This window comes from Punica granatum, chromosome 1 (assembly GCF_007655135.1).
Source record: "Punica granatum isolate Tunisia-2019 chromosome 1, ASM765513v2, whole genome shotgun sequence".
Classification (NCBI taxonomy): Eukaryota; Viridiplantae; Streptophyta; class Magnoliopsida; order Myrtales; family Lythraceae; genus Punica; species Punica granatum.
In genome coordinates, this window is record NC_045127.1 from 49,991,569 (window position 1) to 50,012,085 (window position 20,517).

General features: G+C 42.0%; 4 protein-coding genes and 1 non-coding gene across 6 annotated transcripts; 1 reads left to right on the top strand and 4 right to left on the bottom strand.

Moving 5' to 3' along the window:
* Window positions 1–793: 793 nt before the first annotated feature.
* On the top strand, window positions 794–3,637 carry LOC116200476 (phosphatidylinositol 4-kinase gamma 4). The gene is made up of 2 exons (XM_031531326.1): window positions 794–2,870; window positions 2,982–3,637. The coding sequence occupies exons 1-2, from the start codon at window positions 1,518–1,520 to the stop codon at window positions 3,357–3,359; spliced, it is 1,731 nt and encodes a 576-aa protein (XP_031387186.1). The 5' UTR covers window positions 794–1,517; the 3' UTR covers window positions 3,360–3,637.
* A 243-nt stretch (window positions 3,638–3,880) lies between these two features.
* Window positions 3,881–7,584, bottom strand: LOC116200481 (UDP-glucose 4-epimerase GEPI48-like). Its single transcript, XM_031531332.1, has 9 exons — window positions 7,300–7,584; window positions 6,477–6,526; window positions 5,991–6,126; window positions 5,754–5,855; window positions 5,432–5,659; window positions 4,703–4,781; window positions 4,489–4,571; window positions 4,304–4,395; window positions 3,881–4,199 (listed from the first exon to the last, which is right to left on the bottom strand). Exons 1-9 carry the CDS (start codon window positions 7,480–7,482, stop codon window positions 4,106–4,108), a joined length of 1,047 nt encoding a protein of 348 aa, XP_031387192.1. The 5' UTR covers window positions 7,483–7,584; the 3' UTR covers window positions 3,881–4,105.
* Window positions 7,585–9,039: 1,455 nt separating this feature from the next.
* LOC116192955 lies at window positions 9,040–14,056 on the bottom strand. The gene is made up of 12 exons (XM_031521668.1): window positions 13,538–14,056; window positions 13,021–13,184; window positions 12,693–12,770; window positions 12,383–12,462; window positions 12,046–12,130; window positions 11,220–11,639; window positions 10,385–10,492; window positions 10,173–10,240; window positions 9,983–10,070; window positions 9,815–9,886; window positions 9,676–9,729; window positions 9,040–9,553 (listed from the first exon to the last, which is right to left on the bottom strand). The coding sequence occupies exons 1-12, from the start codon at window positions 13,977–13,979 to the stop codon at window positions 9,488–9,490; spliced, it is 1,725 nt and encodes a 574-aa protein (XP_031377528.1). The 5' UTR covers window positions 13,980–14,056; the 3' UTR covers window positions 9,040–9,487.
* A 95-nt stretch (window positions 14,057–14,151) lies between these two features.
* Window positions 14,152–14,224, bottom strand: TRNAA-CGC. Its single transcript has one exon. It is a non-coding gene; the product is annotated as a tRNA-Ala (tRNA).
* A 509-nt stretch (window positions 14,225–14,733) lies between these two features.
* Window positions 14,734–18,848, bottom strand: LOC116187441. Of its 2 annotated transcripts, none has more exons than XM_031516142.1 (7): window positions 18,666–18,842; window positions 17,873–17,941; window positions 17,722–17,780; window positions 17,529–17,618; window positions 17,288–17,427; window positions 15,711–15,762; window positions 14,734–15,273 (listed from the first exon to the last, which is right to left on the bottom strand). In XM_031516142.1, exons 2-7 carry the CDS (start codon window positions 17,937–17,939, stop codon window positions 15,082–15,084), a joined length of 600 nt encoding a protein of 199 aa, XP_031372002.1. In that variant the 5' UTR covers window positions 17,940–17,941; window positions 18,666–18,842; the 3' UTR covers window positions 14,734–15,081. The 2 variants fall into 2 exon arrangements, with proteins under 2 accessions (XP_031372002.1, XP_031372010.1); XM_031516150.1 differs by lacking the exon at window positions 14,734–15,273 and adding an exon at window positions 15,280–15,452 and having other exon boundaries at window positions 18,666–18,848.
* Window positions 18,849–20,517: the final 1,669 nt, after the last annotated feature.

Here is a 20,517-nt window from a genome sequence, read left to right on the forward strand (position 1 = left end):
CAAATTGCAGGTTAACACATTACAGAATTAATTCCATGATATTTGAATTTTATTCGGACTGAGACTGACCGAGTAAAAATATTTCTTGGGTGCACCTTCACCGACACGAGTTTGAAAATAAATACCAAACCGTAAAAATTCTTTGAATATTGCTCTGTATTTATTTCCTATATATAAAAGTTGAATCTCGATGAAGTATAAAGATAACTAATACAATCCGTTTTCATCTATTTGGAAACGAATGTCCTAATCAGTACGAACTGAATTATTCTGCCTGAGTCATGCAATAACAATCAATACTTTCACAACTCTGATGTCCTAATAATACAAAGTGAATGTGATTGTTAACCCCTTCCTTTTATTGGCTTTCTCTGGCTTCAAGATTTGCATAAGTGCTTTATGAATGTGGACGACACCGACGAGAGTTGTTGGTAACACGAGTATATCTTTTTTATTTTCCGGCCAAGTTTTTCTTTTTTCTGGCCTTTTTCTGTTATAATTTAGTTTTTCTTCTTCTTTTTTTTTTTTTGTAAGTTTTGTAACAAAAATAAATTAGCAACAAGCAATTAATTTTAGTGTCTCTAACGGAAACCATGAGGATATTCCGGTAATTCCCCCCCCCTCACAAACTGATCCATCCCCCGACTAACGGCAGTTACGAGGGGACAGCCTCGTCCGTCTCCTGAGACAATCCGTTGCGGGTCGTTGGGTTGAATCAAACGGTGCCCCAAAAAAAAAAAAAAAAAAAAATATAACGGCTAAGTTTAAATGGGGGCCTCCTCCATCATTTTCCTCTTCTTCTTCTTCTTCTTCTTCGTTTTCTCTCTCATCGGCGGCAGAGTTATCGGAAGAGAAAAGATCGGCGGAATGATCGAGCCGTTAGAGTGGATGTGTCCAATCTCGGAAAAACTGCATGATTCCGCCTCAGCTTATCGCCAAACTCTGATCTGATCCCCTCCGATCGATTTAAGCTCTCCCCTTCTGCTCCTTTCTTCTTCGATTCTTTCCTCTGGGTGAGAATCCACTCCCTCCGCAGCTCTTCAATGTCTCCTCCTTCGAACATTCCTCGGTGATTGTCGGACGGTTTAGGGTTTGGGAAACAAGCTTGCCTGGGGGAGCCCGCGTCGGAGTTTCTTTGGGATTTCCCTCACATTTTGGAGATTTGGGAATTTGGGGATTTAGCGGCCTGCCCTTGAATTCCGTTGTGATTGCCTAGGGATTTGGAGGATTTGGGGATTTAGGGTTCGTCCCTGTTCCTCTTCCTTCTCTTTCCATTTTCCTTGTACAGTGTCTGTAGCCCCTTTTCTTCTTCTTCTTTATTTGTTTTGCATTAGAAAGTCGGGTCTTTTAATCAATCGCCATTGATTAAAGGGCCGACGACTCAGAGGTGAAGAAAATGGCACCTGTCTGTGATTGAATTAATAAAAACCAATGTACAATTAGGCTTGTAAATTTCGATATTGCAACCGCGAGAGTACCCTGGGCTCTTCTTCGACCTGGGAAAGAGGATCTCGGAGATGGCTCTTGCTGGTGTTGCGCTCGGTCCTGCCCTTGATGATTCGATACATTTCCCTGGTCATTGCTGTAGCCCCGGCGAGTCGATTCTGATATACCTGACTGTTGCGGGCTCTGTGATCCCGATGCGGGTCTTGGAGTCCGACTCCATAGCTTCTGTCAAGCTTCGGATCCAGACATGCAAAGGGTTCGTGGTGAAGAAGCAGAAGCTTGTTTTTGCAGGCAGGGAATTAGCCCGACAAGACTCGCTCGTTAAGGACTATGGTGTGACCGGTGGGAACGTCCTCCATTTGGTTCTCAAGCTGTCAGATCTTTTAATCATTGTTGTTAAGACCGTTGGTGGCAAGGAATTCGAGTTTCATGTGGACCGTCATCGCAATGTGGCTTATCTCAAGCAACGGATCGCAAGAAAGGGGAAGGGCTTTGTTGATCTGGAGAGCCAAGAGCTCTTCTGTAATGGAGAGAAGCTCGAGGATCAGAGGGTTATCCATGACATCTGCAAGAATGAGGATGCCGTGATCCATTTGCTGGTCCAGAAGTCGGCCAAAGTCAGGGCTAAGCCCATTGAGAAGAACTTTGAACTCTCAGTCGAGGCGGCAGAGTCAGATGATGGTGCCATTGGAAATGTTGGGAATAAACCAGCCAAGGAGCTTCAAGTTGTTGCAAGGGACGCCCTCCACAGAGATGTTCTGCTTGAGCCTATAATCGTGAACCCGGGGGTCAGATTCCCTTCAGCAGTTTGGGATATGATCAACTCGAGCATCCAGGGTTTGGAGACAGGAAACTCGCCGATCAGGTCCACTGAGGGGACTGGAGGGGCCTACTTCATGCAGGACGCATCCGGCCAGAAGTACATCTCTGTCTTCAAGCCCATCGATGAGGAGCCCAATGCCGTCAACAATCCACAGGGACTTCCTGTTTCATTGGATGGCGAGGGTCTGAAGAGAGGAACAAGGATCGGAGAAGGAGCTCTGAGAGAAGTCGCGGCTTATCTACTGGATCACCCAAGGACTGGGCCCCGGCATATGTCTGGTGAAGTTATGGGCTTTGCCGGCGTGCCTCCAACTGTCATGGTCCAGTGCCTGCATAAGGGGTTTAATCATCCCAACGGGTTTGAGGGAACATTTAAGAATGTTAAGGTTGGATCATTGCAGATGTTCATGAAGAACTTTGGGAGCTGCGAGGACATGGGTCCGCAAGCGTTCCCTGTGGAGGAGGTCCATAAGATCAGCGTGTTCGATATCAGAATGGCCAATGCTGATAGGCACTCGGGAAATATCCTCATTAACAAGGGGGAAGAACAGGGTCAAATTCAGCTTGTGCCTATCGATCACGGCTACTGCCTTCCTGAGAATGTGAGTATCTTCCAGCTAATCTGTCATTTCTCTCTTACTGGAAGACTTGTAACTGGTTTTCCCATTTCTGGGCCTAACTCGAAATATCTCGTTTTCGTTTTCGTCTTGCAGTTTGAAGATTGCACGTTTGATTGGCTCTATTGGCCGCAAGCCCGTCAGCCTTTCTCTCCTGACACTGTGGACTACATAAGATCCCTTGATGCCAAGCAGGACATTGCAATGCTGAACTTCTATGGGTGGGATGTCCCCATCGAGTGTGCCCGAACTCTCCGAATCTCCACTATGCTTCTCAAGAAAGGGGTTGAGAGAGGCCTTACCCCATTCGTGATTGGGAGTATCATGTGCCGGGAGACCATACACAAGGAATCGGTGATCGAGGGGATCATTAAGGAAGCCAAGGAATCTCTGCTCCCTGGAGCAAGTGAAGAAGTGTTTCTTGAAGCTGTCTCCGCAATCATGGATTCTCGTCTTGACGAGCTTGTGAATTAATGTACGTGGCATACTCTGTTCTCAGCTACCATAGGTATATAAACAGTATCTAACAAGTTGAGATTCGGTCAGCGCTGTCATTTCATCTTGAGATGGAGGGCAAGTTATGTTATGCCAGAAGGGTGGATGCTTTCTCATAATTCTTTGTTTGTTCGTGGGGATTGCCGGAAACCCTTCTTGTTTGTTCGGGCTTCGCTTCTGTTACCTGTGCAATGTATGTGGTGATGTTGGAACAGAGGCTTGAGGCTATCAATAATATGGTTGTTATTTTGCTTTTAGATCCTTATCAAACTGTGCGGGCAGAATGTATAGAATAATAAAAGATATGATGATCATAACATAGTTTTTTCCTCAGAGGCTGTAATCATTCTGTGTCATATGTTGTCTCTTTTTCGCTTCCAGTTCTCTATTAGATTTGGCTTGCCTTGATTTAATTCGTCTAAATGCTCAAACTGAACAACTTGCAAGCACACTTGCCATTCAGATCAATGACACGGAGTTCGCATATCTTATAGAAATTCTTACATAAGAATGGCAGTAACTTCTCAATATTTTTGAAGACGTGATTCTCAAAGTGCGAGTTTGCTCCATTATTGAAGAAAGTTCATTTGGTCAAAACAGCCGAATGACGGTGATTGCACTTAATTTCAAAAACAAATAAGAGTTTGCAACAATGCAGATGGAAGTGGCAGGCAGACATGGGTGATCAAGACCTCAGCATGGCCCTTAAGCATCTGATCTCTGAGTTAGGCTGTAGCTTCAGGAGATTCATAGCCATATGGGTTCTTGCTGGCCCAGTTCCATTGGTCTCGACACATCTCCTCTATACCGTACTTTGCCCTGCATTATGTTAGTTAAGTTTAAAATAGGTTCCAGTATGGGATCTGAGAAAAAACATAGCAATCCTAACGCTGGGGAATTTATGGATGGATAATGGTACTTACGTCCAATTTAACTCGTGTTCGGCCTTTTCTGTTGAGGCATAGACGATTTCAGCATCCCCAGGCCGCCTCCCAGCCATCACAAGCGGGATTTTCTGAAAAGATCCAACTAAATATCAGCTGAAGGAAGCCGTGAGCTGGTTATTGATTTTGCATAGAATGAAATAGATTCAAGAAGATAGAAGCACCTTTCCCGATGCTCTTTCAAATGCAGCAACCATCTCCAAAACCGATGTCCCTTTGCCAGTTCCCAAGTTATACACCTCACAACCTGCAGGCATCAACCATCCAAAACATTCCATCAGCATTTTCTTTGCTACAACAGATTAATTTTGTGCCATAGCCTACAAATATTACTCAATTAGAGATGAAAATGAGAAAAACTAAAGTAAGAGAACAGACCAACACCGGATTCGTCTAGCTTCCGCAATGCAGCTATATGTCCATCTGCTAAATCTACAACGTGGATATAATCACGCACCTGGAATTGGAGGGGAAATGGCTTTAAGACTTCATGATAGTGAATGATAAATGAACACCGAGATCAATCATCATATGAGAGAGAAGGACCAGCTATACAAAATGGGATCATAAACCTAGAAATTTACTTAGGCGCAGCATAAAAATGCAGATGACTATTGGCAGAACATGAGCAGGCTGGCTGTTCAATCAGTTGGAAGTAGGAAAGCAGGAAGCCCTATAAATCTGGAATAGGAGAAAAACCAGAATGAAGTGCTAGAACCATCAGAAACGGAAGGTTCAGCTGGTTCTCCCAAATTGGCTACCTTTAGAATTTTTTTAAAAAGAAAATGTAAACAATAACAGATGAAATACATAAATCATGTCATCTTCACAAGACAAATCAAATTTGGAAATTGCATGTGGCATTTAAATCTTGCACCATCCGAAAAATGAAAGAGAGGAGTTCCATTTTCTTTAGTCCTGCATTTATAATGTTTCAAGTCAACAATTTTTTTTTTAATCAGGTTTCATGTCAGCAATTTGAATTCAAATTATTTTTGAACTAGATGGTTCAATGTAGATCAATTTCAACTGAGCCTCTTACAACCCCGTCAAGAACATTAGCAAAAACTACTCAGAAACTGTAGTAGCAAGATCTGGAGAGCATACCCCTGTCCCATCTACAGTTGAATAGTCGGTTCCAAAAACTGTGAGTGCGGGACGCCTACCAACTGCAACTTGCTGCACGAATGGCATGAGATTGTTTGGAATGCCCCGAGGATCCTCGCCAATATAGCCACTGGGATGTGCCCCGACTGGGTTGAAGTATCGCAGAAGTATGACTTTCCACTCCGTGTCCGATTTGTATAAATCGCGACAAATTTCTTCTATGAAAAGCTAAAGGATCAAGAACAATTGATCAGTAAAAATATATGATGAAAGCATGGCATTGTTTGCCTTTAAATCATTCTATATAAAGTATTAACATTACCTTTGTCCTTCCATATGGGTTCGTTGCGCAAATTGGGAACTCCTCTGTGCAGGGGACCTCTTTGGGCCAACCATAAACAGTGGCAGATGATGAAAAGACGAGCTGAATAGTTTGTCAAGTTGCAAAACTGTTAATGCAAAAAAGAAGAAGAAGAAGAAGAAGAAGAAGAAGGACTGGAGTAATATCTGTCAACGGGCACTCGAGACAGTTCGAATAAACATCGCAGACAAGTAATACCTTCTTGCATCCGTGAGCAGCCATGACTTCCAGCAAGGTAATAGTGCCAATGAGGTTATTGTTATAATAAAGCAATGGCTTCTGAACACTTTCACCCACTGCCTTGAGTCCAGCAAAGTGTATAACAGCATCGAACCTCCAAAACAGGAAAAAGAAAGGTAAGACAGTTCTGCAGTAATATTAGGAAAGAAGTAATAGAAGAAATAAGCCACACTACAGATTTTTCGATCTGAATATAGTTTTGATCATAACAGAAACTTATGTTTGTCAGTGGTCTAGGATCTTTGAATTTACTAGTATTGAAAATGCCAAGTAGAGGAGAGATCTGGTAGCTCCTCATTGCCGATGCAAAATGTAGAGGGATCGTTCACTTAAATGCACCAAACCATATTGTGGAGAACAAAGATACATGATCTATCAAGAAAGATATATGGGACGGAAAATCATGAGTTAGACCGAAATATAGAGAAAAGTCTGCAGGCATACCTCGTTGATGCAAACACCTTCTCAAGAGCAGGTCTGTCTCGTAGATCCACCTGCAGGTAAAGATCAGGAACCAAGATATGAAGGCAATAGTTCACTTAACTCTGCTCGTATATACATAAGGTTCGAAAGGCAGGAAAGAACCAAAATTTGGGATATTGGCAAGCTAGACAAACTAATGCTTCACCAAAAGTATAAAATCTTGCCTACTGGGATCCTGATTGTTTACACTTTATCCTGAAACAGATGGAAAGTAATGTTGCCATGAGTTATGATTCAACCATTGTAAGTCTAGCATTTTAGCGTACAGATCATACGCAAGATTTCAATTCCATCCACGACATCACTGAGTGTTGCCATACGAGGATTTACATTCGACCTAGAAAGAACCAAGAAGCCGAAAAAAGAAAAAGAAAAAGAAAAAGAGAGAGCTAGAGAAAGATCTGATGTCCAGGAGGAATCTGCGACCTTCCAGTCAAACTAGAACACGAAACCAAAGGTCAGCCCAAGTTTCATGCAGATGACCAACATCGTACATCAACATCAGGCCACGACCTTCTCGGCATCTCTTGATCATCGGTTAAATCCTCGGTTTTGGAATCAAAATGCAATTACTAAACCTTCCTCTAGGAAAAAGATTTAGCCTTTGACGACACAATGAACCCCCAGCACGACCAACAGACAGACAGTAAGATCGACAGAGAGCACCCAACTCCACCAAACCAAATGAAAAACTGAACAGACACAATAATCAACTCCTAACAGGTCCGCCACTTTACGTTAAAAGAAAAGAAATGGCATTTCGGAACCTCGAAGAGCTGCTCACCTTGTGGAAGGAGAGGTTGGCGCCGTGCTCGCCGGCGAGCTCCTTGACTCTCTCCAGGGCGACGTCCGAGGAGTTGTCGAGGTTATCGACGACGACGGTCTTGTAACCGCCGAGGAGGAGCTGGAGCACGGTGTGGCTCCCGATGTAGCCGGAGCCGCCAGTGACGAGGATGGTGCCGGCCATGTCTCGGGGGTCTCGTCGGTGGAGAAGGAAAAGGTGGCTTTTGTCAGTCGAAAAGGTTCGGACTTTCGACCGGACAGCGTGAAGCAAAACGTGGGAAGCGGGCGTGTAGTTATATACTGGGAATATTGGAAAGGAATTTTGGCAGGCTCAACAAGACAACAAGTCATTAACTTAATTTAGAAAAATAAATTATTACTGGATAAATAATTTAAGATAATTATAAAAATTACTATGGTATTAGTACGGATCAATAAATTGAGAACTTTTCATGATCAAACCGAAAAAATAATGTTTTGATTGGAATAAGAAAGAAAAGTATAATTTAATTGCAAGTTTTGAAGTGTTTTATTTAGTGTACATCGTGGCATCCAAAAATTTAATTAATGGGTAAAATTCTCCATGCGTAAATTTTTTAATATTGAATTGTGTTTTATTATTTTTTTTTTGGAGGGAGTAAGTGGTGTTTCATAGCCCTAAGGGCAAGTTTGGTTCGCAGGACTAGGTAAGGAAGGGATTAGCTATTCCGTACGTAATAGGTTATCTGGCGTTTGGTTCACCGGATTGCGGAATAAGTATTTCAACCGGGCTGACTTATCCGGTTTATATGCGGATTAGGGATGCCCCCAGCACGGTCCGAATTAGGATTTTCGAATCCAGAAATAGACACGAAAGAACAAAAATACCCTCGTTTTCTTTCACTAATTACAATCGCATTCCATCCCATAAAAATGCTTCAGAGGTCGACATTTCCCTTTCGGAAGAACATTCGAAACCCTAGCAGAGCGCCAAGCCAAGCAAATTCTCATCGATTCCTCGCGTTTTGCTGTCGATTCGTTCGTCTCGTAGAGGAAAATGGTTGTGGTGTTGATCTCCGCCACTCCACTGCCGGTAGGAAAGTCGGAGAAGAGACGGAAGCTCACGGACCGCTCTACCTATTTTATTCCCTATCTATTTTATTCCATGTTTATTCTAATCCTGCGAACCAAACGTAGCTTAAAGGACTGGGCAACTTTTAATCGACTTAACTACCTTTACAAAAATGACGCATCTCGGAATCGTTAGTGGTCAATAGAATGTCCTTACATGAGCTTTCTCAAGTCGAGCACCGACTCGCGTCGTAAGGAACTGTCGGTTGCACGATGAGCAACTCGAACCAAAGACATTAGGCAGCTAACTGAAACCTAATCATTAGGCCACCAGACATTGGTGAGTGGGTGTGAAGTTTGAGAGTGAAGGGAATGGCGGAAAAATGCCATGTTTTCTTTTTTAAATCATTAAATAAAATTAATTGATTGATTTGTTTTGTTTTTCTATTGGGCGTTGATGACATGGAAAGTGGTTCTTGCACGTGACGTGGGATTTGTCGCGTTGTGGGAGCAGTTCGTCCGGGTCCGATGTTTTTTCCATTTTCACCCCCCTAAATTTTTTTTTTTTTGGAAATGATTATTCTTTTTTTCACGTCCAAGATCTAGATGGATAATTAATTCCAGTAATTCAGTGATTCAGATCGCATCACATGATTAAGAATGAAAATTTTGATATTTAATATTTCATCAGTTGTTCAATAGTCATCATCTTTCTTTACTAGAGGTAATAAATGTCGTGTGAGAGACCGTCTCCGGGAAAGGCTGAGATCATCTCGAACGAATTTATCTCAATGGATAATGATCAGCTGAGGTGCCGTTACTTGAGCAACAAGCAACTTCTACCTTATAGGGAAGATATATGCAGGTGGAACTTTCAAATGCATTGCTATTACCTTTTCGCCACAAGTTACAACTTACAGATGAGAGATCGAGTCAGTTTCCGCAGGAATCCTTTCCCCTTTGGCTGATCTGTACAGCAATAACACACCCTTGATGCGAGATGACCCCATAGATGCCGACCGACTCTGACATGCTCTTTTCCAATCGATACCTTCTTGTGATTATGCAAACCCGTGCAGGATTGATTGGAGCTGTTAATTGAATGGTCCCCTCGAAAAACAAATGTACTGTCTGCTTGGCTAATCCTGTTCTTCGGACAAGAGTCTCTCTGCCTCATCGTTGGCTTCCACTTGCAGTCTCCATCTCTGAGAATACACACCAGTGTTCATTATTTCGGTGTTACTTACTCCATGTTTGTTTAAGCAATCTCAATCATCATTTCATTCAGGGGACAAAATGAATATGCTTTCGAACAAATGAGACTTACCTCTTCAAGGTTTTCAATCTCCATGATCTGTTGGATTTGTTCAGCGGCCCTTTCCTGCAAACACGGGTAATTCAGCTTCATCTATCAAGCCATCTTATGTGAAATGCGCAGAAACGTTACAAAGACAAGTATTACGAACCACATTGCTAGCTGCTTCGGCTGCCAAAACATCCGAGTCCATTTCCACTTCGATTTCTATCATGGAAGATATCTGACCAAATAATCACAAAAGGAAATAACATTATTAATATGAACTCACATGTTTCATTTCATTATACAAGTTTTAAATGCATTTATTTTAACATACTCTGGCGTAGCTGTCAATCAGTTCAATACGTCCTCTAAGTGAGTTTTCCAGGCCTTCTCGAACCCGTTTGACTCTACTTTTCCTAGCACTGAATAACAAGGATAAGCCCATGAAGAGTCATTTTGATCCCTCCCAAATGTTAATCAACATAAAGAATAATGTGACATTAAACAATCAAGGATTATTTTACCGATAAGATGGTTCTCCTACGGCATAAATCTTGTTCTCCAACTGGCACATACGAGCTAACATCCAAACCTGCTGACATGCAAATTATATCTTTATGTTGCAGAAGCATCAACCGATCTGGTATATATGGTTCACAAACAATAGGAAGCTGGACACGATTACAGGAAAACACTAGATATAATAGTTTGGTCAGAGGGACGTTCATTGAATTACCTCTTTTTCAGCGGCTTCTCTCAGGTCCTTGATGCGAGATTGAAGCAGAGAATATTGTGATAAAAGCTGCTGCTTGATGGCAATTGCATCCACTGACCTTTGCGGAATCTGACATTAATGAACAATCAGATTGATTTATTTTGAAAAATTTGGACAAACATTGTAGAAAACAAAGCATTTACATGTTGCACTGTCTAATTATACCGAGTACAACTTCTAGGTCACTTTCTAATCCCCATCAGGATAGATTTCTCTCTTTACTTCCAAAAAGCTGCAAAAATCTAAACGAGTATACAAAATTTTTTGCTGCAATATATCTTTTACCACAACTAAGGTAGTCTTGTGATATCTAACCAATGGGATGATAGAATGAAACAAGTCGGAGTTAATTTGTGGACCAAGGAAGCTCGGGCCACAAAAAGAATCTTAAATTTCAAGATAATGCTCAAAAGATTCAAATGAAGGTAAATATATATGCTAGATAAATAAACATGGTCACCCCTTTAAAGCGTCTCTCTGAAAAAGTTGCACGTCGTCATTTAAATTTTGCCTTTAGTTGCTGGTGTAGATCATTTCACCATCTTCATTTGTAACTGACTTACATACATCTGACAGATCTTCATAACTTTTTGTAGGTGCTACCACCTCTCTCATCTCCTAGAAACTCTTCCAAGAATATAGGAATGAATTCCATCTAATAGAGGTTCTTGTGTGTTCAGGTTTAAATAATTGAATGTAGGGACATTATGCTCCCCCCGGTAAAGGTTATATATATCCACATGCATCATGCATATTAGCCTCATATTAGCTCCAAAAAGATGAGAAAGTTACTTACTTTGTTCAACTCAGGAAGAACCAAAGCATTTAAAGTAGCCCCAGCAGCAAGAGAAGCAACTACACCAGCTGAGAGGAGCTGGGGCAAGCTTGGATCAATTGCTCCAGTTGCAGCATCTCCAGTAGCAAGTACAGCAAGGAGTGGAAATACAACAGAGGGACTGAGGAAGGATGAAGTTCCATCTTTTGGAGGAGCTCTTAATAGCAGCGATTCACGACCGTCCTTGTGATTCGTGAGGCACATGGGCTCTCCAGGATAGAAATTGGGGGCCTTTGGCCTGAACTTTAAGGGTCCCACCTCACGATAAACGTTTGAAGGAGCTGCTGAAGCAATTGTGACCCTCTCCCCAGCTTGGGCAGGGAGGTCGACTGTTTCAGTTGCGAACCTATGGGTCCGTGCCACACCAGAAGGCATCTGGACCTGCACGTGAATATAAGAGAGAGAGAGAAATTCAATATTAAGCTTGATATGAAAGCACTAACTTGCTTCCTAACTCATAAAGAAGAAGTGTCTTCTATGGCATCAAAAGCACCATGATTCAGAGAATGGATGTGGCTATCTGCAATAAAATACAGTCCTCAAGCTAGGCCAGGCTTGGTTTTGAAAAACTGTTTATATTCATCTTTTCTAAAAGAATGTCGAAATCAAAAGCAGAAAAAGTTAGAACTTAGTTAGACGTTTCAGGTCATAATATGTTTCAATGTGCATTCTGGCACTATTTCCTTTTATTCATACTATAAAAAAAGAGGATAATGGAAAACATTTTAGAAATGGGATTAGTTTTTCTAGGACCAAATAGACTTGTGGTACAACTAAGAAACCATACCACTATGGAGTGAACAGCAGCAGGTATGCTTTGCTTTGCTAATCCAAGAAATCTCAACCCTCTTTTCCATGCTGGGACATCCATGCTGCGTTCGGGCAGGAGGAGATCCTTAGAAAAAGTGAATGTCCAAGGATCAACACCATACACAAATATAACTTTTGATAAATTTAAAGAAAAATCAGGGACAATGCTCCAAAAGTCCTTTCCCTACATGTGGGAAGCCAGGATAAGAGAACAAACTGATGGTAAGAGATCAAGAAAATATCTAGATGCAGGATTATCCATTAGCAGATTGCATAGTGAAAAAAAAAAGAAAAAGAAAGATCAAATCAACAACCTGACTTCTTCTGACTCGATATTGGTAATGTCACCAGAAACAAGCTCATATTTATAACGGCACTTGGCGCAGGAAGCAATCTGCAATGATGTAAATGAATTATCAAAAGATTGTTACCATACAACAAACAGAAGTGCTCAGAATGACCGGATCCATGAAAGTCAATTAACCCTGAACTTAGTGTAATTCTTTCATAAAATTCAACCAATGTTTGCTGATCTAAAGAAACGTTTGAAGAGGTTACAACCTCGAAAATCAAAGCAACTATATGTGAGCGCAAAAAATTAACATTCGAGTCTCATTTTCATACTTGAACACCATCTTGAGGTTGTGCAACAGCAACAGCTATCATACAAGCTGGACACCTGACAACCTTCCCAAAAGGAACCTGCCAATATTCAAACAATTACCCCATTTCGAATTTCCAAGGAGTTACTACGCATCTCAGTACAGTAGGCAAATAGCTCTTCAAGACTCTTTGCTGGAGTAGTAGAGGCAGCATTTCACTGCAGCTGCTTCTCTTTCCAAATTGATACATTCTCAAAGAACCATATCCGTTTTGGAGATCAACGATAATTTGCAATATTGGTCAGGTAGGGATAGCTCAAGGCATTAGTGATTAGAAGACAGCATGATACCTCCTCGCCAGGAGATACTCCCACTTTGCATATACCATCAATTATCCTGAGAGCATCCGAAACCCGCAATGAGGCTGCGAGGCCATGAATCAACAGTGTGTAGACCTGCACATCGGGTCTAGGCCATCTCCACCTCTCGACAAAGGGACCATCTTCACCTACACCTGGTCATTACCAAGCTAGCAGTCACAGGTCACATTAAAGTGTGTTGAATTTAGTAAACTAATTTCGTTGAAGCTAACAATTTTGAAAACTAAAAGCAGTCACACTGGTTTTTTTTTTTAAAAAAAAAACAGAGTTTCAAGTACTCGAATTATGACGGACCACTCAAGAACCAGTAGCATCGAGACATTTTCGATAAAATCGACGGAGTTTTGTAGCAGTCAAATGGTAATAGTCGTACCGCATCCAACTTCTATTATACACAGATCATTCAGAAAAGATTAATAAAGATAATTAGGAGCAGAGTTTCGATGGCGAAAAGCTTTTAACCAATGGCACATATTAGCCCGAATACCTTGAACGAAACTAGCACGCATAGCATAGAAGACAGACAGGGCCAACTCCGCATTGTTACGATCAAGAGAGGCGGCTATGATAGAACAGCAGTCGGGAACGCTGACGACCCCGCTGCTCCTCCCTGACTGCTCCTCGATGATCCTGAGCACCTCGTCGGAGTCCTTAGCGCCCGCCACTTCGCTCAGCAACTTATCGGTGAGCACCCCAGGCCCAGGGGTGGGAGCGGGGTCGTCAGCGACGCCGTTCTTGCTCTCGCTGAGGGAGGCGCGGTGGGGAAATGAGCTCGAGGCGGCGGAGAGGGCAAGGTAGCTTCTGAGAGAGAGGGAAGAAGAGGGGGAGTGGGAGGTGAGGACGGCGTCGAGAAGCCTGGGGAGGTGGAGAGACGGGGAGTGCGACTGGGAGAAGTGGGAGAGGCAAGGGGAGCCGAGGTTCAGTGTCATGACGTCCGGCGGTTGGCGATGGCGGGATGGAAGAGGGGGAGTGAGGTGGCGGTCTCCTCCCCAGCTTGTGTTGCCGATAAGATAAAGAAGGAAAGAACGAGAGGCTCCCATTGGGCAATTGCTGGCAGAGATGTGCTGACGTGGAAAAAGAAAAGAAAAAGGAAAAGGCTGATGGAGGTGCGGGGAATCGAACCCTGTGCCTCTCGCATGCGAAGCGAGCGCTCTACCATATGAGCTACACCCCCGTGCTTTTAATTGTTAATAACAATTTAGTTATCAACAGATCTTTTCCTAAAGGTTCGAGCAAGACCAAGAATCGCGTGCGCAACAACTAACAAGGAACTTTGGCAAGTAAACGCTCTCGTCGTCCAATTAACGTCTCTTTGTTTCGACTAATGTTTACGACGATCAAAAGAAGGCAAGACTGATGTTACTGATTCATGCTTTCTAAGAAAAAATAGGTCTGCCCGGAGCAATAGCTCAAGGCTTGTTGCCTCTGCTCATGGTGTAATGAAAAGCGTCCGTCATGGCTCATTCGCATGACCCTATGCGCTTCGAGTTTCGGGTTTCTCATCAAGGTAAAAGTTAGCTTAATTTTCATCATTATGGCAAGTTTAGTCACTACCGAACCTTCACTGCTGAAGCTGCGTCAGGATTACTGAATCAATGACTCATTGCAGCTGTTGCATACTCAATCTCTCTGCAAGAACGGCAAGCAAAATCAAGTAGAAATATTCGCGCTTGTGTTAAAACATGACAGGAAAAGAGGAAAAGCAGTGCCATTGCTAAACCATATCATTTGATCCCATGAATCTGCTGGAATCTCGTAAACCTGCTTTAGCTCGTCATTCCACTGAAATAAGAATTTACAAATTCAGATAGATCGCACCGACGAGAAAGGTGAAGTTTGACATCTAGACACTGAATGCGAGCACAAATGAAGCAAAAGTAGACATCAAATTCCGTGTCTTAAGCAGTTGCACAGCAGAAATGGCAGGCAGACTGGGAAGTCACGAGCGAGATGGCATGCTATGGCCTCAGAACCTTCCATTTTCCCCGAAAACCGTACTGCTTCAACTTGTTATATCCATGTGGCCACGAATTAGTGGCTAAACTGAGCGCGGCACCAAGGTGGCATTCTCCTAGCAACAACCTTCGTGTTACGGTGAACTGAATTACTGTTCTGTCGAGAAAAGACCTTTACCCTCTGCTCCCTCAGGTTAGCAAACAGTGAGTCCAATGTTTTTGGCCTCTGGCCTGGGACCGCATTTTCTCCCATCAGTTGTGTCTGCAGCTGCAAAATATAAAACAGAGTCGAACTTTTTGCATGCTTAACCCAGCTATCAAAACCATCAAACGACATTTCTCCCTAAATAATAGTCAACAGCTCTAACTTGGATTCACTTACTCATAAAAAACCTTTTTCCACTGTGATACCAAGTGTAACATCAAGAGGCAGACTGACAAGCATACCTCCAAATACAAAGAAACATAAGATGATATTCTGTTGGGTTAATATTTCTGGTGGACGCAAAGCATTTTTCTAATGTGCAATTTAGTCAATCATTTCCCCATTTATCCTCTTTCAAGGAGAGAGAATGTCCCAATTGTAAGCAATCCAATGATCTTTTGAAGCAAAAGATTTGGTTGTATTTAGATGGAAAAGAAGTTCAGTGATCAGATAAAAATATTTCTCATCTTCTCTTCTTATAGAGTAATAACAATCAATACCTTAGCAGTGACACCTCCATTTGCAGCGCGTTGACCAGCCTGAGTCCCTGATCTGCACACAAAAAGAGGAGACAAACATGAGTCAAGAATTCAATCACTAATCTACTTTCACCTTTCACTTTCAGGGAGAGGACCACGAATCGCAGGAGCAAGCGCCAATCCAATTTTGTCCCCAGAAATAGCCAACGCCCGTTGTTTGACAAGCCAACAATCTTAGCAATTTTCTTCATGCCAAAGCTGACAGTGGAACTACAGAACAAACCAGCCTGGGACATTGCATCGAATAAGAGCGAGTATAACCTCCAGGTAATATCTCCCCCTCTTTTATATAGTTTTTTACAGCATCTGACAGGAGAAAGACCAGACCAGTGCTGAATGTGTAGTGTAGGCATCATTTTGGCATCTTGAGACAGAAGAGGAAACCTCAAAACAGTATATTCGGGAACCCATGTATTCTAACTCCGCTTCAATTGAATTGCGAGCAGTTTAGTTCTGACAATATAATGCAAGTGCCTGTCCTAAATGTAGAGCCTCAAAAATCATCTCTCAACCGAAAAAGCTCATATAACTTATAAGCCTTCCAGGAAATTTTGAACTCCAGCATGCTCTACATATGCTTAAACTAGAGGGTCATGGAGATTGCAGACAGCGTCAACAAATTGGAGAATTGGAGAACGCCACACACATGTCCACATACTCTCTCTCATCAAAGTACTTGAGAAGTCATCTTATTGGCTTATAGTTACTTTGGATGGAAGCTCTTGAATTGTGCAAAAATCTCCAAAGCCCCAAAACTCAACTCACCCCCAACATCAGATGTCACTGCATTATCTCATGCACTGTATGAGAAATCCAGCATGGACATTGAAAATGGAGAAAGCAAATATGCTTTAATCCAGCTTGGAAGCTAATGCAAAGAATAGATTTTCCTCATCTTTCAAACAGAGGCTTCACAAATACCAAAACTTGTTTGAACAGCCCAGAAGACAGCAACATTGATCGAATGTAGATGAGTAGAACCCTGTCGTCCACTGCAAAAGATAATTACTTAGCCTAACACCAAGCCCCTTAAAAAGCATGTATGGACTCAAAGGCATGAGCACCAACATGCACCCAAAATTATTTCAACTACACCACAAGTGGAAGGCATATGCTCCTAACTTAGGGACAGCTTCAGTGACACATCGCATGAATCTAACAATAAAAAATGCCATATGAATCCCACCAATCAATAAAGTTGAACGATTTAGCACACCATAACCACAGCCGAGAAGCACAGATACTGCAGGCACTGCACCATCTAGCACTGATAAAAACAACTGAAGCCACAGTATCCCACTGGCCACTCTCCCACAAACCCAATCAATTGTGGGAGTAAATCCCCTTATGAGTAAATATGTGTTCACAGGAGCGGATGGCAGAGTTGATCTTTTCAAACAGAGGGACCATAGTTTACCTGCAGAAATTCCATGCGAATGGTTATCACTAGAATGGATAGAACACAATCTTCAACAAATACAACCACCAACTTCACAGATAATTCAGCATTAAACAATCATTCAGATTGGAGTACCTACCTTGATCTATTCAAGTTAGATCCTCTAGGACGATTAAAAGCTTTTCCACGGAAGGGAGCAGCTGCAACCTTTCTTGCAGCCTCAGTTGCCAACTGAAAATGATTCCCCAGGAATTTTGATCTTTTACGAGCAAGAGCTCCCTGCATACAGATTCATGACATCAGTTGGTTTACTTCATGACTAAATACACAAAAAAAAGAAAGTTAAATTACACAAACTTTAATTTCAGCATTGTGCTAACCTGTCTGAGGGAGGCTCTTGAATCCATAAAATCCCGCAACTTTGAGGATTTTGCTTTAGCCGCATCATTGAAAGCTCTAGGATTTTTATTCTGTCAAGCAAATCCAGATGAAAAAAATTATCAAACAAATGAAACACGGTGACAGGCAAAAAGATGAAAAGAACACGTTGAGGTTAAGGCTGAAGTTCCTTACAGGAGCTCTTGATTTTTTGGCCTTGGTAGCTGCTCTCTTGGACATTTTAATGATGTCATCTGGAATATGAGACGGTCAATATAAGAATGAGAAAGTTGATACCTCCAAAGAACAAGGGTATGGAACAGAAGTGGAGTGGAGAAACACAAACCTAGCGCCATATCCATTTTCTTCTGAGTTAGAGCGATTGCCTCACTCGTCATTGGTTGAGTGGCCATCTCTAAAAGGAAGTGGAGTATTTGAAGTCAGAAATACGAAAGCTGATAATGCTAATAAGAAAATATTCCACAATATGGTCTAACAAAGATACGGAGCAAAAGCATCCACAATATGGTCATCGGATTTTATAATCAGAAAAAGCTTGTTAGCGGAAACAAAAGCATAAAGATGAGAAACCCATGTAGCAAGCAGAGCATGTAATAACATTCTAAAAAGTAAGAAGCAAATCTGTAGGCCTCCACAGCTTTCATCAGCACATACTTCACCAATATTCATGCGATTTGGCATTGTAAAAGACCAGCGATACCCAAAATTTCCCCAAAATCCCACCGTAAAGTGATAAGCTGAGCACCACCTCGACCTAATAGTTACTCAAATCTCAACTAGCCAATTGCTATCATTCATCAAACTACTGCAAAAATCTTGCAAAAGCAACCAGACATGACAATTTAGGTCGCAAAATCACACGATTCACGAATTGATTAAAGCTTCAACCATGAATTAAGTTCAAATTCGAGAACGCATAGGCAAACAATCCACCAACTCGTTTCGGCAAGCAGAGCCACACATACACATAAATACAGATAATTATATGCCGAATCTGCATACACACCCGGTCTTCCAAAAACTGGAAAACAGAGGACCGACTTGTCCCAGAAAAAACGAAAACGGAGTAGCGTATGCATCCTTCCGCAGGAAGCGAAGCTTAAGCAGAGAAAACTAACCGATTGCAGAATCGAAGAGGACAGACAGCAGAGCAGAAGACGAGCGGGAAGACGGTTCTGGGAAGATCCAATTCCAAATCAGGCGAAACAGCAGAATTAGGATTTCGACGGCGGTGTTGCAGAAAACCGATGCGGTAGAATTTGAGGGGAGTCACGGAGATGGTAGGGGACGGGAGAGAAGTTTTGCAGATCTTAAATCCAATCAGAGGTCGGTGGGGCTGAGCCTGATAGCCAATCAGAGATCACAATATCGCCAGCTCAGCTCAGCTTTTCTTTTATTAGTCTTGGCCATCATAACTAACAAATATATGGAATTTCCTTTTATTAGGCTTTGGTAAAAATAAATATGATAGCTGCGTTTATTTGCATAGCCTAGATTATAGGTCTTTCACGTATTTGTTGCTTTACGTGGATGATATGTTAATTGCTACTAAGGACTCGTCTGAGATTGACCGGTTGAAGGCCATGCTTAACTCTAAGCTCGAGATGAAGGATCTTAGTGCAATCAAGAAGATTTTGGAAATGGAGATTTCAAGAGATAGGCGCTCAGGAAAGCTATTTCTATCGCAGGAGAGATATATCGAGAAGGGAAGCGTTTTGCGATACATAATTTGAAGCCAGTTGCAACTCCCTAACTCCACATTTAAGCTTTCGGCTTTAGTGTCATCAAAGACAAAGGAGGAAGAAAGGCACATGTCTAAGGTTCTTTACTCCAATGCAATTGGTAGTTTGATATATGTGATGGTCTGCATGCTCCCCGATATTTCACATGTTTTAGTGCAGTGAGTAGATACATCAATAGGCTTGGGAAGTTACATTGGCAGGTAGTTAAGTGGAATTTGAGGTATTTGCGAGGCACTTCTGATATTTGTTTGGAGTTTTGGGAGAAGCTTGAAGGGTTTAGTTAACTACGTAGACTCTAATTATGCAGGATATTTAGACCGAAGAAAATCTCTTAAAGGTTATATGTTTGCCTTCGGCGATTGTGCTATTAGCTGGAAGCCACACTACAAGCTACAATAGCGTTATCGACTACAAAAGCAGTGTATATGGCGGTCACAGAGGCTGTGAATGAAGCCATTTGGTTGAGAGGTTTATTCGGGACTCTAGTTATAGAAGAAGAAGCAACTGTCATGTATTGCAGTAATCAAAGTGTTGTTCATCTCACCAAGGATCGAATGCATCACGAGAGCACGAAGCATATTGATGTCAGGTATCACTTCGTTCGAGACGTGGTGGCTCAAGGGGATGTTCTAATTCAAAAGATTAGCATAAATGATAATCCATCTGATATGATGACCAAGTGTTTTCCCATCGCCAAGTTCGAATATTGCTTGGGCTTGGTCGGTATCCTGCATAGATCGAGCTAAGCTTGGAGGGGCCTTTGGCAAATAAGTGCATAATGAGCATATTGTTTAAGTAGTTATGAAAAATACGAGCCAAGTTGGAGATTGTTGAAATATGTCTCACATTTTTCAATGTTTTGTGGACATTTCGAAGTCACTTAGACTAATTGGAACGAGTAAAGATCAAGGAAAAAACATGAAGATGTCATTTTTATGGTTCGAGAAGCTGTTGTTACAAAGAAGAAGGGCTGCAGCTGTCTGTGCAGAGGGCTGCGATTGTTGCTCTATGTTTTGTCCGTATAGTGTCCGTACAACCCGAGTCGGGACCTGTTTTATGAACTGAATTATTTTCTTCGGTTTTAGCCACTTTAAACCAACCTAAAGCTCGTCTTTTTAACCCTAATCATATTCAAGACCTATTGGGAAGACAATGTGAGATTGAGAGTTTTGTATCTGGGGTTAGGGTTTCATCATCTCGTTCAATTTCTCTACTTTTTATACTTCTT

Coding starts and splice junctions, on each gene's coding strand:
- LOC116200476 (XM_031531326.1), top strand. CDS start 1,518: ATGGCTCTTGCTGGTGTTGCGCTCGGTCCTGCCCTTGATGATTCGATA. Junction 2,871..2,981: donor GCTACTGCCTTCCTGAGAAT/GTGAGTATCTTC, acceptor TTCGTCTTGCAG/TTTGAAGATTGCACGTTTGA.
- LOC116192955 (XM_031521668.1), bottom strand. CDS start 13,979: ATGACACTGAACCTCGGCTCCCCTTGCCTCTCCCACTTCTCCCAGTCG. Junction 12,131..12,382: donor ATCGAGTCAGAAGAAGTCAG/GTTGTTGATTTG, acceptor GCCCGAACGCAG/CATGGATGTCCCAGCATGGA. Junction 10,493..11,219: donor TTCTTCCTGAGTTGAACAAA/GTAAGTAACTTT, acceptor CATTAATGTCAG/ATTCCGCAAAGGTCAGTGGA.
- LOC116200481 (XM_031531332.1), bottom strand. CDS start 7,482: ATGGCCGGCACCATCCTCGTCACTGGCGGCTCCGGCTACATCGGGAGC. Junction 6,127..6,476: donor AAGGTGTTTGCATCAACGAG/GTATGCCTGCAG, acceptor CCTGTTTTGGAG/GTTCGATGCTGTTATACACT. Junction 4,396..4,488: donor TTGAAAGAGCATCGGGAAAG/GTGCTTCTATCT, acceptor GGATCTTTTCAG/AAAATCCCGCTTGTGATGGC.
- LOC116187441 (XM_031516142.1), bottom strand. CDS start 17,939: ATGGCCACTCAACCAATGACGAGTGAGGCAATCGCTCTAACTCAGAAG. Junction 17,781..17,872: donor GAAAATGGATATGGCGCTAG/GTTTGTGTTTCT, acceptor CTCATATTCCAG/ATGACATCATTAAAATGTCC. Junction 15,763..17,287: donor TCTAACTTGAATAGATCAAG/GTAGGTACTCCA, acceptor TTTTGTGTGCAG/ATCAGGGACTCAGGCTGGTC.